The 17,501-nt window shown below is 51.2% G+C and overlaps 1 protein-coding gene across 1 annotated transcript in view; it reads left to right on the top strand.

The window, feature by feature from the left end:
* The window catches only part of GFRA4 (GDNF family receptor alpha 4), an 81,692-nt gene extending 66,182 nt beyond the window's left edge, over positions 1-15,510 (top strand). The window contains exons 5-8 of the mRNA XM_077301226.1: positions 747-856; positions 3,269-3,403; positions 6,624-6,781; positions 8,673-15,510. Of these exons, the coding sequence (XP_077157341.1) occupies positions 747-856; positions 3,269-3,403; positions 6,624-6,781; positions 8,673-8,816 (547 nt within the window). The 3' untranslated portion in view covers positions 8,817-15,510. The remainder of the gene's footprint in view (positions 1-746; positions 857-3,268; positions 3,404-6,623; positions 6,782-8,672) is intronic.
* The last annotated feature ends 1,991 nt before the right edge of the window (positions 15,511-17,501 follow it).

The raw sequence follows: 17,501 nt of genomic DNA, 5'->3' as shown, positions 1-17,501 counted from the left end.
GTGGGTGGTTGGGGGGTGGGGGGGCTGCAGAGCATGTGGGCCCCTCTGCCTTCCAAAATCTGCTGTAGACAAGAAAAAGGTAGTTTTCAAGCTGTCGATGGCAAAAACTTTATTCAAACAATAAAAACTGTTATAAGCTGAACGAGTTCCTGGGCACAACAGGCTCGCGTTCGTTTTTACTTCATCAGTGAGCTTATCAATATAGTGTAGTCTTTCTTTAAATTGGTTTTTACAAGGATATAAGATTCCCTAGAGCAGGGGTAGTCAACCTGAGCTTGCCTGACGCATCTGCTGTTCCCCACCTCCCCGCCAAGCCCCACGTGGAAGCCAGCCGACCTCAGGAGGGTCCCAGTTGTCTGGCGGGTGGGTGGGCAGGCGAGTGGGCAGGGGGACAAGGAGGAGCCCAAATTGCCCGGCTGCATGGCCAAAAAGAGCCGGCGAGGCTCTGTCCCCCACCCGCCCGCTCGCTGGCGCCGGCCTTGATATTAGTATGTCCAAGATATATGTCTTAAACTATAGGGTCGCACGCTGAAGACTAACTTTGTTAGGATCCTTGTAAAAACCAAAATCTCCCCGGAATTTGCCAGCCCAGAGTTGGCACCCCAGCTTTGTTTGAGCCAAGCTCTCCATTTTGCACTACGGGAGTCGCCTGGTTCAGCTCGTGGCCCCTTGCTGGGCTCTGCTGGCTTCTCTCCGCAGCGGGTGAAAGGGAGCTCCCTGCTCATTCTGTCTCTTCCTTGCCCCAGATCCAGATTCGCAGAGTTCCAGTTCAACTGCCAGCCGTCCACGCAGTCCGCTGCCGGGTGCCGGAGGGAGAACTTTGCCGCCTGCCTCTTGGCCTACACCGGAATCATTGGTACAAAAGAGGTTTTGTTAAAGTTTGATGCGTGGTGGGGAGGGGGGGGGGGTGCCGCTATCCTGAAAAATCAAATAACCCCTTAATATTAACAGGACTACGATTCCCGTTTGCAGCCTGAGTAGCCCAAACAAGCCCAGGCTCAGACGCTAAGATGCAAAGTCTGCTTTAAAGAAATCCTTTTATGGAGAAGAGGGACAAGCTTTGTGAGTGAGAGGGGGGAGAGATGGTCCTAACAGTCTAACTGACTAGCATTCTGGAGAGAAAGACAACAGGAAGCGTACTCAGAGGAGCAGGAGGTCTCCAGTTTAGCCCTACAGGACACAGGGAAGGATTATTTGAAAAATATCAGGAAGTTCCTAATCTAAATAGGCTGTAGGATATCCTTCTTAAAGCTCTTAAATCATGCACAGTACAGATTGTGCACGTTTCAACATTTAGCGCTTGGATAAGAGACCACGAAGGAAACCTGCTGTGCAGAGGCAGGCAATCCTGAAAACCCTCATGAGCAGTTGCCATAAGTGGTTTGCAATCTGATGGCTCTTCATTGTTTATCTTATTTCTCACTGATCCTCACGCCCCTCCCCACCCCCACCCCGAGATGTTCTTGGAAGTGGCTGAATTATTTAGCCCGGCAAGCACGAGCCAAAACCTGCTGCAAAGCTTCAGAACACAACGAGATCCTCAGGGATCTTTTTGTACTTAAATATTTTGTCTTCTGACAACCGCAGCTGTCTTGCTCCTCCATCGATCCCCCAAATCAATTAGGCACCTACCTAACAGACTGCAGAAGCAATTACGTGGGAGCGGCCTGCCCTCTAAGCCAGGGGTAGTCAAACTGCGGCCCTCCAGATGTCCATGGACTACAATTCCCAGGAGCCCCTGCCAGCAAATGCTGGCAGGGGCTCCTGGGAATTGTAGTCCATGGACATCTGGAGGGCCGCAGTTTGACTACCCCTGCTCTAAGCTGTGGGTGTGAGCGGCCGTTCATTAACACCGGAAGCCCCACTCAGCAGTTCTCTGGAGCCGTGCGAGGTCTTCCCCTGCCCATTGCCCATTTTAAGATGGCAGCAGTTCTCTTCTGCTCAGGATGTGAACCGCTCCTGTCAGTAGGGGGGAAATATAAGAGGAGAGATTGCAAGATTCGTACACCAGATCTAATTCAAAGCATGGTGTGGATGCTAGACAGGCTGTTTGGAGAAGGAGGGGATTTTGTTCCGGGATTCCTGCTTGTATGGACCTTTCAGTAATAATAAAAAAGCCACAGTCTTGATTTTGATGCGGCCATCTTGCTTTTGCATCATTGCGGTTTGGGTCTACCCTTAAGACCAAGAAACATTTGTTCAAGGTATGAACGCACATGTCTTCATAGAGGAAATGGAAGGCGACTGTAAGCCGCTTTGAGCCTCCTTCGGGTAGAGAAAAGCAGCATATAAGTACCAACTCTTCTTCTATTTGGCTTCTTCTTTTATTTTTAACAGAGTTTTATGAAAAGTTTTATATACACAAAGATAAAAGAAATTATGTTAAGAGGTAGAAAAGAAAAAGGGGGTAGGAAAAAGGAAAATAATAGGAGATAAATAGAAAATAAATGTAGAAAATGAATGTAATCTAGAAAATGAATCTAGAAAATAAAGGTAATAGAATGAGTACAAAAACAGACTTACTGAACACATTACAATAAATTTCTTACGTTCCCCATTGACCAGACTGTACAATAATATTGGTTCATTTAAATTCATTTGTCTTCCGTTATTTGGAAAGAGAACTTGTTCTTCCATTAATTTTCTTCAATCCTTAAAACCAAGAGTCAGCAAGTCATTCTTATCATTGTACCGCAAGAACTCTAGAAAAGCTTTAAAAAAGAAGCAACAGACTTTTCCGTGATCGATTATGTGATCTCTTTGGCTTCTGAAGAAGCACACGAAAGCTTATCTTTCCATATAATAATTAAAAAAGATGAGTGACAGGGAGCAGAAAGCAGGGGTTTAAATAGCTCCGAGACATTTAAATACCTGCTTTCTGCTCCCCACTTCTCAGCTGTTTTTTTTTGCCAGGACCAGAAATCCCCGCTATCTGCTCCTTGCCATTTTTCACAGGGAAACCCAGTTTCCTGTTCCTCACAAAAAGCAGCAGGGAGCAGAAATCAGGAACGTCAAACCACTGCTAACCAACTTCCTGGTTCCTACTGGGCTGATCCTGCGTTGAGCAGGGGGTTGGACTAGATGGCCTGTATGGCCCCTTCCAACTCTATGATTCTGTGATTGGTTCATGGTTCTAACCCAACTGACCCACAAAAATGCAGTTTGTGCCCATCTCTAGTATATTAATGTAGGTTGATTCCTCCATTCGAGCTGTTCCCCCATTGACAGGCACTGTCTCTTTCTTTCTCTCCACCCCACCCCTTGGCAGGCAGTCCCATCACCCCAAACTACATCGATAACTCCACCTCCAGCATCGCACCTTGGTGCACCTGCAACACCAGTGGCAACAGGCAGGAAGAATGCGAGAGCTTCCTACATCTCTTCACCGAAAATATCTGTCTGCGTGAGTCTTCATGTCCAAAGCTGTTATTGGTGGGATTCCATTATGGCAGAGGTAGTCAACCTGTGGTCCTCCAGATGTCCATGGACTACAATTCCCATGAGCCCCTGCCAGCATTTTCTTCAAGCAGCGGCTGGACAGATCCTTCTCCTGGATGCTTGAGGCTGATCTTACATTGAGCAGGGAGTTGGATTAGATGGCCTCTATAGTCCCTTCCAACTCTAGGATTCTATTAATCTAGTTCAGCAGTGGGATGGGCTGCCTCAGGAGGTGGGGAGCTCCCCCTCACTGGTGGTCTTCAAGCAGCGGCTGGACAGATCCTTCTCCTAGATGCTCAAGGCTGATCCTGCACTGAGCAGGGGGGTGGGACTAGATGACCTCTATAGTCCCTTCCAACTCTATGGCTCTCTGATTCTCTGAGGTTCAAAGGAGCCTGCAAAACTACTCTTCCACTAGGCATTTGATGGAGGCCAGATAGTCAAATTGTTGTAAACTGTCCCGAGACCATTTGTACAGCCTAGAAGCCCAATCAATCAATCAACATTGGGGTGGAGCCTGAGGACAGCTGGTTTGGGGAGGGGAGAGGCTTCAGTGGTGTATAATGTCCTAGAGATCAACCCCCAACATGGTCATTTTCTCCAGGCAAATTGATCACTGTCACTTGGAGATCTGTTCTAATACAGAAGGATCTCCAGCCACTACCTGGAGGCTGGCAACCCTGCCCCTGCTGTCAAGAGGCTGCAGGAGAAAACTCCCTGTCTCCCCAGAACAGACCTTTCAGTCCTGGAGCACAGCCAGGAGGAAGCAAGGTGGGCTGGCCAAGCCTTCCCCAAAGGTCACAGGCTGGAGAGAAGAATTGTTGCTGCCCCAGAAAAGATGGGGGCAGGCTAAAGACACACCAGACCTTTCCATTGCCCCAAGAAGGAGGCCGTTCTGTCAGCTCAAGGAGACCTGACAAGAGAGGACCGTGATTTGTCAGGAGGAAGCAAACGACTGGATGCCGGCCAGGGGGGGGACCATCCGTCCCTGGAGGAGGAAGGTCTTTGACAAGGACAGCCCTTGGAGACATCCGCATACTGGGTTGCTGACAGCGTAGGCCAGACGCTCTGTGCACCGAAGGAGCCTTCGATCCATAAGGATTCCCAGGAGACTCTGTTTTTCACTACCCGAAGGAGTCCCAAAGTGGCTTCTCCCCACAGCAGACCCCTTGTGAGGGAGGTGAGGCTGAGTGAGCTCTGAGAGAACTGCTCTATCAGGATTGTGACTGGCCCAAGGTCACCCAGCTGGTTGCATGTGGAGGAGGAGCGGGGAATCCAACCCAATAGTTGCAAAATAGTCTGATATTGTCAAAAATAATCTTAAAATGAGGGGAAATGGAACTTGTATGCTGATGGGGGGGGGAGAAGGGCAGAAGGTGCAGGGTGGCCAGAATGATCCTGATGTGAGTGGGGGAGCAACCTTTGAGGGGCGTCAAAGAGAATCTGTACGCTCTTGAATTCCCTTTGGCTTGGGAGCGAAACAAGAGGAAAATCACCACAAAAGCACCCGAGGAAAACCCAAGGAAACCGCTACCGGAAAGTGAACTGAGCTCTGAAGGGAGGGAAATGAATGCAGAACGACAAAGGACGCCTGGTGGACATGTACGGTGAAAGGGAGGGGAAACACTCAAACATGACAGCCCGGAGAGGGAGAGCCAGAAAAGAGCAAGGCCCGTTACAAGGAATAATCAGGTCATCTTCCCAAGAAAAGAAAAGTGCTGAGGCAGGATCTGAGGCCTCTCAGATTTTGTCTTAAATTGCAGTTAAAACGAAGCCGCTGAGGGAACGGAGGGCTTTGATACGCGAGAGTACAAAGTGGGCACAAAGGAAAAACAAGCCCTGCTCCGTTTCAGTGCAAAGGCAAGTTCTGCTCTCTGTGCCCGGCAGACTAAACTCTTTGAGAAGCAGTGTGGTGTAGTGGTTAGAACATCAGGCTGGGGCCTGGGTGACTGAAGTTTGGATCTTCGCTCTGACACAAAGCACACTCACTGAGCACACGCGTCCACCCTAAGCCGCTTCACAGGGTTGTGTGAACGAACAAAAAAACAACCCGGGGGAAAGAGAGCTAAATACACAGCCCAAAGACCTGCAAAGGAAGAGGGAGGTCCAGATGCACCCGGCAGGTCAGGAGCTGTCTGCTTCACCATTCAAAGCTCCTATCCTCCCCAGTTAAATCTGTCAACAGCCCCTTTAAATGCCTCTAGACTAGGGCTGATTCTGCACTTATTTATTTTTTCCGTTGTGGATCCTGCTGAATTCAGATTGATTTGAACTCGGGTCTTTCTCTGCCCCCCCCCCCCACAGTTGCATTCAATTGAGGAAGCTCAAAGCGGGGGCGGGGGGGGGAGCCAAGTGCGGAAGGAATCTCTTTCTTTTCTTGAAGGAGGGTGGGGGAGGATTGGAGACAGCAGAGGAGGGGGAATAAATCCAGGAGGCAAATCTCTGCTGAGAGAAGTTAGGGCTTCTGGAGCGCAGTCGCTTTAAGGGAAGCCTTGCAACCAGGAACCAGGAAGTCTTTGAACTGACGCCCTGGCCAATCAGGGAAGACTGCTTTGCTCCAAGGCATGGAGCAGTGAGTTAACTCAGAAAAAGCAAAATCACTCATGGCGGTTTTTGAACTATCAAGGGTTATATCCACTCCAGGATATCGCGGGGGAAAGGTAGGGTCACCACGAATTAGTCATGCATGTTGCAGAGAGCAAATTTAAAGCACCCCAAATCAAAGTGGAAATTTAATTCAGTGTAGACTGCAGGGATTAAGTTGATCTGGGGGTGGGTAAAAAAACCATGCAGACTACACTTAGGGCTCCTCAACCTTTTGCGCCCGCGGACACATTCGGAGTTCTGGCACAGCAACAAAACAACTGCCATAAAATGGCTGCCAGGAGGAGGCGGAGCCAGACACAAAATGGTTGCCATGTTTTAACTTCAGTCACACAATGCAGGGCCTTGTGCAGTGGTAGCACCTGCTACCCAAGCAACATTTCGCTGGCAGGGGCTCATGGGAATTGTAGTCCATGGACATCTGGAGGGCCGCAGTTTGACTACCCCCGATCTAGTGCTACGGGAGAGAGGGGCCGGTCTGCTGAGGTCACAGGACATGGATTCACGGAACGAGCAGGGTCTGGGGGTGAAGCAGAGGGCAACCGTGCCACGCTCAAAGCAGTCCGTCTTCTGTCTTCCAGAAAATGCCATCCAGGCCTTCGGCAATGGGACGTACCTGAGCTCCGCCCAGGGCCCTTCCACCCCTCCGACGACGCAGGTCCGCAAACAGGAGCGCAACGCCAACAAAGCCGCCGCCACCCTCCAAGAGAACATCTTCGAGCAGCTCCAGCCCACCAAGGTAAGGAAGAATCTCAATTTGCGTGCCCCATCGGAAGACGGCAGCCCAGCTCACACACCCGCCTGCTGAGGGCACTTTTACCTCCTCCAAGGCGTTCGGGGCAGTGTGTAGCTTTCTCCCTTTCCCTGCGGCCTGCCTAGGACACCCCCTTGTGCCCGGTGAGGTTCAGCGAGAGAGACCTGCTAGCTAGAGTGGCCAGACTCCCCGGTCAGCGTGCTTTGGAAGGCCTTACGCCCTCCCCAAACTCTCCAGGTCTTTCCCGACCTGAAGTTGGCAAGCCCTCTCATGCTACACTCCCTCCTCTTAGCCTGTGGTCTTCCACCTGGCTGCCCCTTCAGTGTGTTTTCTTAAAACTCCCTCCGATTCTGCTGTCTGCCTTTCCTGCTTCCTTCAATGCACCAGAGTGCAGAATCTGATAAGAGCCACCGTCTCGGGTACTTTCCCCCGCTGGGGCTGCCTCTGCATGCTTGGAGCCGAACACAGCTGAGTCTAGTCACTCCTCCCAGAAGATTTGGAGCTAAGCCGATTAGGTGGGAGTTGCAGGAGGGTTGAAGGCGGCCCAGCCCACCGACAGCTCCCAGAGAGGGGGGCTGTGATCCGACAGCCCTGCCGAAAGAGCAGTCGCGCCTCCAGGCAGGGTAATGTGAGCATTTGCGAGGATGTTCCATACTTACGCTTCCGGCTTGCAGGAGAGCATGGCGTGGTGGTAGGCAGCGTGGTATAGTGGTTGAGAAGCGGGGGCCCTAATCCAGAGAGCTGGGTTTGATTCCCCGCTCCTCCTCCTCCACAGGCAGCCAGCTGGGGGGACTGTGGGCCAGTCACAGTTCTCTTAGAGCTCTCTCAGCCCCACCTACCTCACAGGGTGTCTGTTGTGGGGAGAGGGAGCGAAAGGTGTACTTGTAAGCTGCTTTGGGACTCCTTCAGGCAGGATTAAAAAAAGAAAAACTACCTATGAGAGCCTGTGTGTGTAGTAGTTAAGAGCGGAGGCCTCTAAACTGGAGAGCCAAGTTTGATTTACCACTCCTCCTTTGGGCCAGTGACAGTTCTTCCAGAGCTCTCTCAGCTTTACCTACCTCACAGGGTGTCTGCTGTAGGGAGAGACCATTTTGAGACTCTTTTGGGTTGTAAAAAGCGAGGTACCACCCCCAGCGCTTCTTCTTGAAAGCCCCTTGGTGTCGTGACTAAGAGCACTGGCCTCTAATCTGGAGAAGTGGGTTTGATTCCCCCCCTGCTCCTCCTCATGCAGCCCACTGGGTGACCTTGGACAGGCCAGTTCTGTCAGAGCTCTCCCAGCCTCATCTACCTCGCAGGGTAAATGTTGCTTCTACCATAATGTTGGAGCACTGCTCCCCATGTCCCGGATGTTATGACGCCACTTCTGGGTCTTGTGGGCAATAACACAGACACTTTGCTCCGTATTACATGAATCTCCCTCTTTTCTGGGGGGGGGGGGAATTCCCTCCCCCTCCGCCCTCTTCCCTTCGTTCTCCTGCCCCCACCACCTTTGGGCTCCCTTTAGCCCTTTGGCCAAATGTACTTCTTGCTCATCACAGCTTCTGATTGGCCAATGGAGACCTGATTGACAGCGCAGATTAAAACAATGTCACTTGAGCATGATCTGCGGCCGCCCCAGTATGCTTCCGTTCTCCCTCCCACTTCCCTTTCCCCATGTATTTTCTTAAATGACTCCTCTTGCACTGGGGCCTGCTCTGCAGGTGTGGCTGTGGCTCCGCCTCCTGTGGCGGCCATTTTGCAGTGGGCTCTGCCTCCCACAGCCGCCATTTTGTGCCTGCTTCACAACCCTGAATTCCGAAGGTGCCTGCAAGGTTCAAGAAAGGTTGGGGACCCCTAGGAGCCTGGTTGCCACCATCTTGTCCTTGTCTCTTTCCAGGTATCTGCCGAGGAGAAGCTTCTGGGAGGTGCCACCCATCTTGCGTCTGATTCTTCTAACGTGGTGATGGCTTCGGCCCCGAGCGACTGGCTGGTGCTACAGTGCTCTGTGTGTACCGTAGTCTTGCTCCTGGCCTCCATGTGAACAGGAGCCGTCCCACTCGAGAGAGAGAGAGAGAGAGAGAGAGAGCCCTGACTGCACTTCTCTTTGTTTCTTTACAATTTGGGAAGGAGAGGCAAAAGGTCGTGCCTGCCTCTCTTCCCCTTCTTTGGCATTCTACAGAGACAAACAGGAGAAAAAGAGAAAGCTCATTTCATCCACTGGCTCACCGACACCTTCCTGGGCGAGCAAGTGGGCGTTCATCGTGGGGAAGAGACACGGATCAGGCCCATCACGGACTAATCCACATTTGCTTCACGTTTTCATGTCGGCAAGGCGGTCACCCTGGTCTGTTCCTCTGCAGGGCCAGCAACAGGGCAGAGAGGCCGAGGCCTTCATAAGAACATTGGAAGAGCCCTGCTGTGTCAGACCATTGGTTTATCCAGTCCAGTCTCCTGTCTCAAACAGTGGCCACCCAGTTCCTCTGGACAACCAGCAACAGGGCATAGAGGCTGAGACTTTCCTCTGATGTTGCTTCCTTGCTCTGGAATTCAGAGGTTGACTGCCTCTGAATGTGGAGGTTCCCCTCAGCCACCATGGCGTGAGAGATGGTTCTAGAGATGCCTCTCATGTGATACCTGAGATGGTTCTAGCAGTACCTCTCCAAAGGTGGGAACACAGCCAGAAGAGGAGGGGGGGATCAGTTTATTCACACCCACCCACCATACCACACAGCTGGCTACATTTCCAAGTCAAGCTACCCTCCCCGCAGTGTAGTCATCTGGAGACATGTGTTGGCCAACTGTGTTGTCATCTCAGCAACCTTCCTTGAGCCACCTTCAGTGATCATGTGGCACCCACCCAAATAGTTTTAGGACACCTTTCAGGCTTACCACCCACCTAATTCAGCACGGAAAAGAAAAGGCAGAACAGAAAATCAAGGTGTCCGCTTCAAGGATCCAGGTTCCGGATGTGAACTGTCACATTTCATCCACTTAAACACCAGCAGAGAAACACACGCTGCACTAAACGATAGTGTTTCTCCTCCAGAATCTGGTTCACACGCTTGTGGCCATCACTTACTGATTCTAAGGCAAATATGTGAAATGCCACCAATGAAAGGAAGGACTGTGGCTCAGGGGAAGAGCCTCTGCTTGGCATGCAGAAGGTCCCAGGTTCAATCCCCGGCATCTCCAATTGAAAGGACCAGGCTGGAGGGGATGGGAAAGACCTCAGCATGGGACCCTGGAGAGCCGTAGAGAGGAGCTCAATGGATAAACTTCTGCTTGGCCTACAGAAGGTCCCAGGTTCAATCCCCAGCATCTCGTCCTACAAGGACCAGGTTGGAGGTGATAGGAAAGACTTCTATCTAAAACCTTGAAGCACTGCTGCCAGTCTATCGATAAGTATAAGACCGATTTGTCTGGGAACTGTAATCCATGGACATCTGGAGGGCCGCAGTGACTATCCCTGGTCAAGAGCAAACAACCTTCCGTTGAACACGCAGGTTCAGCCCTTCCTTGCACTCATCTGCATTGAGTCCTTGACTGGAAACACGCTACAGCCCCCATGAACTGCATCTGGAGCATTTGGGCCAGTCCTTGCTCGCCGCTTCCTCTATGATCCAAGCCTCGGATCTGGCCCCCTTAAGCCCATGAAAAGCCGATGGTCCGGGATGCGCCGTTTATGCCGGGGAGTGGAGGGGTTTTCGCTTATGGGAGGGTTTTCAAAATGGGTTTTGTGTCTGCGTTCCTAAAATTCTACCCCGCTCTGATGTCCTTGCTGGGCTCTGAGTGAGCAATAGTGACTTCTTCCATATCATGTGCCAATCCAAGGGCATTCACACACAACACACCTGCGCAAAAACTGGGGGGGGGGGGGAGCCAGAAATTGCAGAGGACATCCTCTCGAGGGAAATTGCAGAGAAGACTTATGCAAATACCCAAAATATCATGACATTGGCAGGAGATGCATCACTGGAGCAGCTGATAATGAGGTCCAAATTTTGCCCCCTCCCCCCCCCACGAACCCCCTTAAGCAGCATCCAGGATGTGAGGGCCAGCGTGGTGTCACGGTGAAGAGCAGCGGATTCTAATCTAGGGAACCGGGTTTGATTCCCCACTCTTCCTCCACGTGCAGCCAGCTGGGTGATCTTGGACTAGTCACAGAGCTGTTCTCACAGAGCAATTCTCTTAAAGCTCTCTCAGCCCCACAGGGTGTCTGTTGTGGGGAGAGGAAGGGAAAGGTGCTTCTCTAAGTTGCTTTGGACTCCTTTGGGAGGTGAAGTAAAAAAAACAGGTCTTTGTTTCGGTTTGAAGCAGCAGAACCAAGTTTGTCCAAGGGCAGCTTTAAGACCAGCAAAGTTGTGTTCAAGGGAAGAGCATTTGTGTGCGTTCCCGCTCCAGTCAAGTCATGTTTATTTATATGTTCACAGACCAGAAATCAGCTAAAACATTAAAACTTTTAAACAACATTTAAAAATGTTAAATTTCAATGGAATTAGCTAACAGGACGTGGTGATAGCGGTTGTGTTTCATCGTTCTGGTGGGCTTGCATCGTGTGGGTGCAGAATTTCGCTACAACCGGGGGCAGCTATAGCCAAAGCAACATTTAAAAAAAATCCTGCACAGCCAACCCAATCTCCAGTGGCCAATCAGAAGCCTTGTTGCACAAAAGCCCCACCCACTTCCTTAAAACACCAGGCGGGGACGTGGTGGGTCCCCATGGCGCCATGTTGGGGATCCCTCTTCCAGAGTGTTGTAGGCAAAGGTTATGTCCAAGAAGTGCAAGCCATAAGGGACCATGGAGGGGGTCTATCGGGCCAAACATGGCTGCATTTGCAACCCCAAATGCACGGCTTTCTCTAGGTCAGGCTTTCTTTTGATGACCCTGGAAGGGTTTTCTCAAGTGGGCGGGAATCAATTAATTTGCATATGTTTTTTAAAAAATCTGTTAAACATTGATCAGGTGATATGACCATAGATGGTCATGTCGACCCGCCTCCCCTCTCCAAAACGGCCAATGACAGGCCTGGAGGGGGTGGGAAGGGGAGGGGCCCTGGGTGGGCATGTCCACAGCTCTGCTTCCCAACCATCTTCTGCAGGATCGGTCGTGCCCCTCCTGAGGTTTCTCAACTATTTCATGGATTTCTCAAGGGTAAAAAAGTTGAGAAAGGGATCATTTCCTGTACTTGGGCATCTTGGCAGAGAGGTCCACATTGGTGGAAAGCATCTTCTACCAAATCATCAAAGAAGAACAGAATAGGCTGCCTAAGGAGGTGGTGAGCTCCCCCTCACTGGCAGTCTTCAAGCAAAGGTTGGATACACACTTTTCTTGGATGCTTTAGGATGCTTAGGGCTGATCCTGCGTTGAGCAGGGGGTTGGACTAGATGGCCTCTATGGCCCCTTCCAACTCTATGATTCTGTGATTCTGTGATTCTGTGATTCTATCCCACCTGTCCCCTGCTTAGAGCTGGTCTTTTTAAACCAGTGGTTCTCAACCGGGGATTGGGACCCTTTGGGGGTCAAATGACCCTTTCACAGGGGTCATGGCAGGGCGAGCAGCTTGCCTGGGGGGGTGCCATCTACACAACAGCCTTACGGGGTAGATCGTGATAGAGTGTTCGTCTGTCCAGAGCAGCGTGGGTGGGACACTGAGAAACCCCGGAAAAAAATGAATTTATATACACTCACGAACAATGGATCTTTATACCATTGGTCAGTTTTGGTTTAATTTCTGTGAAAGAACACTTGCATAGTTTTATGGTTGGGGTCACCAAAACATGAGGAACTGTCTTAAAGGATTGCGGCATCAGGAAGGTTGAGAACCACAGTTTTTAAACGATCCTTTTAAATGTGCCCAGCATGCCATCTCAAAAGCTGACACCCCCAAACTCTTGTCGGTCTCTGAGATGCTACAGAATTGGAATTTAGGAAACCTGCTCCCCATATCTATAGGGCCACTAAAACCCAAGCTCTGGGAAATGGGACAGAGCTTCCCGATTAGATGCTGACTCTCACTACAGTGAAGAATTGTCTTCCGATGACGTAAAGAAGAGGGGCACGCATCTCCAGGAGTCAGAGGGCTGCAGCCATGTGGCACAATTTCAGCTGCATATAATTGGCATGATTGGGCCATTATTCCATGAATGCGGCACGCCAGAAGCTGCGTATCCTCCAATAATATCTCCCCTCTCCTTTTCATTATCTGAGACCCGTCTCAAAAGCCTACAGGGAGATTTGGGGAGGGGGGGGGCATTCATTCGGACAGCTCTCCTCCTTTTCTTTATTTTTTTTTTTAAACCCCTTTTTCCCCTTCTATTTCCAGATTTAGCATCCCGGAGTAAATCCGCGTGTTCGAGTCCCGTCAGCCCCCACTGATCCCAGCAGAAGGCAAAAAGCTTTCCCAAGCTGGTGTTCTCGGTTGAACGGATTGTCGCAGGCAATCCAAAATTGTGGATTTTCTCGGCTTTATCTGAGGATATGTATAAATCCTTGGGGTGCTTTTAACTCGTATTGTATTCTTAAGAAATGCTGGTGTTTTTATTACATCATATTGTAGAGCGCCTAAGGCCTACAGATATTTCCCTTTTTGTCAACCTTTTTTGGCTCCTGGCTTGGGTTAAGGTTTTACCCCTTTTTGATGCTTTAGGGCAGGGGTAGTCAAACTGCGGCCCTCCAGATGTCCATGGACTACAATTCCCAGGAGCCCCTGCCAGCATTCGCTGGCAGGGGCTTCTGGGAATTGTGGTCCATGGACATCTGGAGGGCCGCAGTTTGACTACCCCTGCTTTAGGGTGTGACGTTTGCCAGTAACTGTGGCTGTCACCTTCAGAGGCAGGACACAGCAAGATGCCACACTCTGGTGTGGAGAGATTCCCATCTTGCCGTGTCCTACCTCTGACGATCCCTGCCACAGTTACTGGCAAAGTGTCAAGGACTAAAAACCCCAGACCACAGTCATAAATCCTGGAAAACCCACAACAAACATTTCTCTATTACAAGCGGAGACAGTGAGAAACTCACAATTTAAAATGAAAAGCCAAACCCAGAAGAACTGGGAGCAGGGTGGGCGAACTTGTGGAATCTGTCCAAATTGGGGGGGGGGGGGAGGGAGCAGAGGGACATCTTTCCACCCAGTCAGTAAGCCCGTTTGGCTGGTTGCCATTTGCAGAATCATAAAACATGGATATTTGTCCCGTGCTTTCCCCTATGGCCTCAGAACGCTGAAAAGAGCGCCAGGGGGCTGAAGGTCCCTGCCCTTATTGTCTCACTGGAGTTAGAATCATGGAATCATGGATTTGGAAGGGACCCCCAGAGTCATCTAGTCCAACCCCCTGCACAATGCAGGAAATTCACAACTACCTGCCTCCCCACAGTGACCCCAGTTTCATGCCCAAGTGATTCCTCCACCAAGAATCTCCTGGCCTGGAGGGAATTCACCTCCCATCCCACAGTGGTGATCAGCAATTCCCTGGATATGCAAGGAAGGGCCACAAGAGACAAACCCTGGCGCATCCCTTCCTGCCCTCCCACTCACCATCTGCCTAAGTTCATAAAATCATCCTCTCCATCAGATGGCTCTCCAGCCTCTGTTTAAAAACTCCCAAGGAAGGAGAATCCACCACCTCCTGAGGAACTGCTCTAACTGTCAGGAACTTCTTCCGGATGTTTAGCTGAAAATTCTTTAGAATTCATTTCAACCCCTTGGTTTCTGGTCCGACCCTCTAGGGCAGGGGTAGTCAAACTGCGGCCCTCCAGATGTCCATGGACTACAATTCCCATGAGCCCCTGCCAGTGGAGGGCTGCAGTTTGACTACCCCTGCTAGGGCAACAGAAAACTACCCCTGCTAGGGCAACTCTCCTCTATCCAACTCTGGGTTTGGAAATCCCTGGGAATTTGGGGTGGGGGGTGAGGGTGGAGTTTGGGGAGGGGGCTCCCTGGGGTGCAGTGCAGTGTAGCCCACCCCCCCAAAGCAACCATTTTCCTCAGACAAGAGATCTCCAGACAACAGAGATCATTCCCCTGGGGGAAACGGGAGCTTTAGCGGATGGGGCTCCGTAGCATTATATGCCTGGATCCTAAGGAGGGCAGAGTTTGGGGAGGCACCCCAGGGGGATACAATGCCACAGCGCCCGCCCTGCAAAACCATCATTTTCCCCTGGTGGAAATAATCTCTATACGCTGGAGATCAAATGAAATTCTAGGAGCTCTCCAGGGCCCATCTGGAAGTTGGCAAGTCGACCTTCCCACGCAAAACAGCGGATCCAGAGAGAAATCAGCAAGAGGCGGGTGTTTCTGCCTTTTTTCAAAGTCACTCTTTCCTCGCCACCCCACGACAACATCTTTCGCGATACGGACTGGGTATCGAATTGTCAGAAATCCCTACTTTCAAGACAAGTAGTCGGTTCGGCTGGTGGAGAAGCCACAGCCCTCAGCTGTGCAGACACCCAGGTCTCTTGCAGGTCTGGCTGGGGGGAGAGCACGGAGACGAGAAAGCCCCGCCTGAGCCCCCGGCTGGTTTGTCCAGGAAAGAGAGCAAGGGATGTCACGAAGTTCTCCATCTCTGCAATAAAACAGAAACCACGGACCCCGGGGGGGGGCACCTGCTCAACGATCGTATGTGGGTTTTTAGGGGGGTTGGTTATACTTTGGGGATCTAATCTGTACTTTCTGTATGTATCAGTATTAAAAAAAAAAACATCAACAACGTACCTGAATAAAGGAAATGTGCATTTTCTCCTGACTGACCGTGCCTCCTTTGGGTCTCCTGTTCAAGCATTTTTAAGTATCGATGAGAGGAGGAAGAGGACCATAGCTGCACCCCAGTGCATTTTACTCGGCCTGCAGGTTTATTTGTTGCATTATTTATGACAACATACAGATCCCATAGAGCCTCTTGTGACGCAGAGTGGTAAGGCAGCCGTCTGAAAGCTCTGCCCATGAGGCTGGGAGTTCAGTCCCAGCAGCCGGCTCAAGGTTGACTCAGCCTTCCATCCTTCCGAGGCCGGTAAAATGAGTACCCAGCTTGCTGGGGGGTAAACGGTCATGACTGGGGAAGGCACTGGCAAACCACCCCGTATTGAGTCTGCCATGAAAACGCTAGAGGGCGTCACCCCAAGGGTCAGACATGACTCGGTGCTTGCACAGGGGATACCTTTACCTTTACCTTTACCTTTACAGATCCCAATTTTCCTTCTGGTTCTGACTGACTGACTGGGGTGAGTCCTGGGATTGCTAACCTCAACCCAAGAACCTCGAGTTCTTCTGGAATTGCAGCAGATTTTAAGGTGACAGAGGTCCGTTTCCTGGGAGGAAATGACAAAGCTGATCCGGTCTCCCTCCCCTCTCCAGGCACCACCCCCAAATCTCCAGGAATTATCAGTTGCAGAGAGTGAGAATCTGCAGAGGTCCCTGAGTGGCTCTTAGTCCCAAGGTCTAGATGGGACATACTGCCTGATGCAGGGATGCTCTGTATTCTTGGTGCTTGGGGGGCAAGAGTGGGGGGGGGGGCTTCTGGAGATCTGGCCCACTGGTGGACCTCCTGATGACACCTGGGTTTCAGCCACTGACTGGATGGACTGGATGGGCCAATGGCCTGATCCAACATCACTTCTCCATCTTTGTGGTGCTTGGTGGGGGCACAGTAGGAGCGCTTTGGGGGTTCTGGCCCACTGGTGAACCTCTTGATGGCAGTGGCCAGAAATATTGGATGGGCCACTGGCCTGATCCAAAATGGCTCCTGTTATGTTCTTAAGAGCAGAGGTCCATGAGTGGCTTCCAGCCCAAAGGTATAGATGGATCACACTGCCTGTGGGCAGTGAGGCTCTGTCTTTTTGATACAGTCTTCTGGAGATCTGGTCCCACTGGTGGACCTCATGAAGGCCCCTGGGCTTTGGCCATTGGGTGACACACAGTGCTGGAGAGACCATTGGCCTGATCCAACATGGCTTCTCTTATGTTCTTATGAGTCTGGAGCGTAGCAGGCTCTTGATACTGATATTAGGCCTGGCCAATCCTTAGGTTGCCCCTCCTGTCCCAAGGAGAGATGCTGAACAGCCCCATTTCTTGCAATGCACAGAGAGAGCACCGAGGACTTCACCAATAGACCCAACTGTGGGCCCCAAAGCTCCTGAAGAAAGTGGAAGCAAATCCAAGGGAAGAGCAGACTCCAAACGAGAGACCGAGACATGGGGGGGGGGATGGTGCACTCCATGGCCACTGGCTGCAGCAGACCTCTCTAAGTGGGTCAAAGGGGTGGTGCAGAAATGCACAAGGGGGCAGACCCCTCAGTGGGGCCCTTTGGAGAGTATCTTGCCAAGACCCACAAACTAGACCTAGATATTTTCTTCCAGAAGGGGGTTCTGTGCCCTGAGTGGGGTGCTTTCCACATCACCACATGCAAACGCAACTCAGCATCAGTGCTCTGCCAAGTTCACGCGACCCTCCCTCCTGGCCAGCAGTGCACAAACGGTGCACGCCAACTGGCCTCTTTCCACGTGCCGCTTTTGTTTTTTGAGGTTACAGAAACGGGCATGCAGCTAGATTCCGCCCCGCCCCCTTCTCCTTGAAGTGCAGAGTAGGCAGATCCCCACCTGCGTGCTGAATGAGACTCTGCTTTCAGAGACGGGGAAATTATTTGGCTCACGAGTCCGGCCAGCGCAACGGTAAAGTGACACTTCTGTGCAAAATGTGGGCCAGGTGCGGGTTCCTGCTGTCCTGAAACGGCG

This window comes from Paroedura picta, chromosome 10 (assembly GCF_049243985.1).
Source record: "Paroedura picta isolate Pp20150507F chromosome 10, Ppicta_v3.0, whole genome shotgun sequence".
Taxonomy (NCBI): Eukaryota; Metazoa; Chordata; class Lepidosauria; order Squamata; family Gekkonidae; genus Paroedura; species Paroedura picta.
The sequence above is the reverse complement of the archived record's forward strand: the minus strand, read 5'-3'. Positions and strand labels throughout refer to the sequence as shown.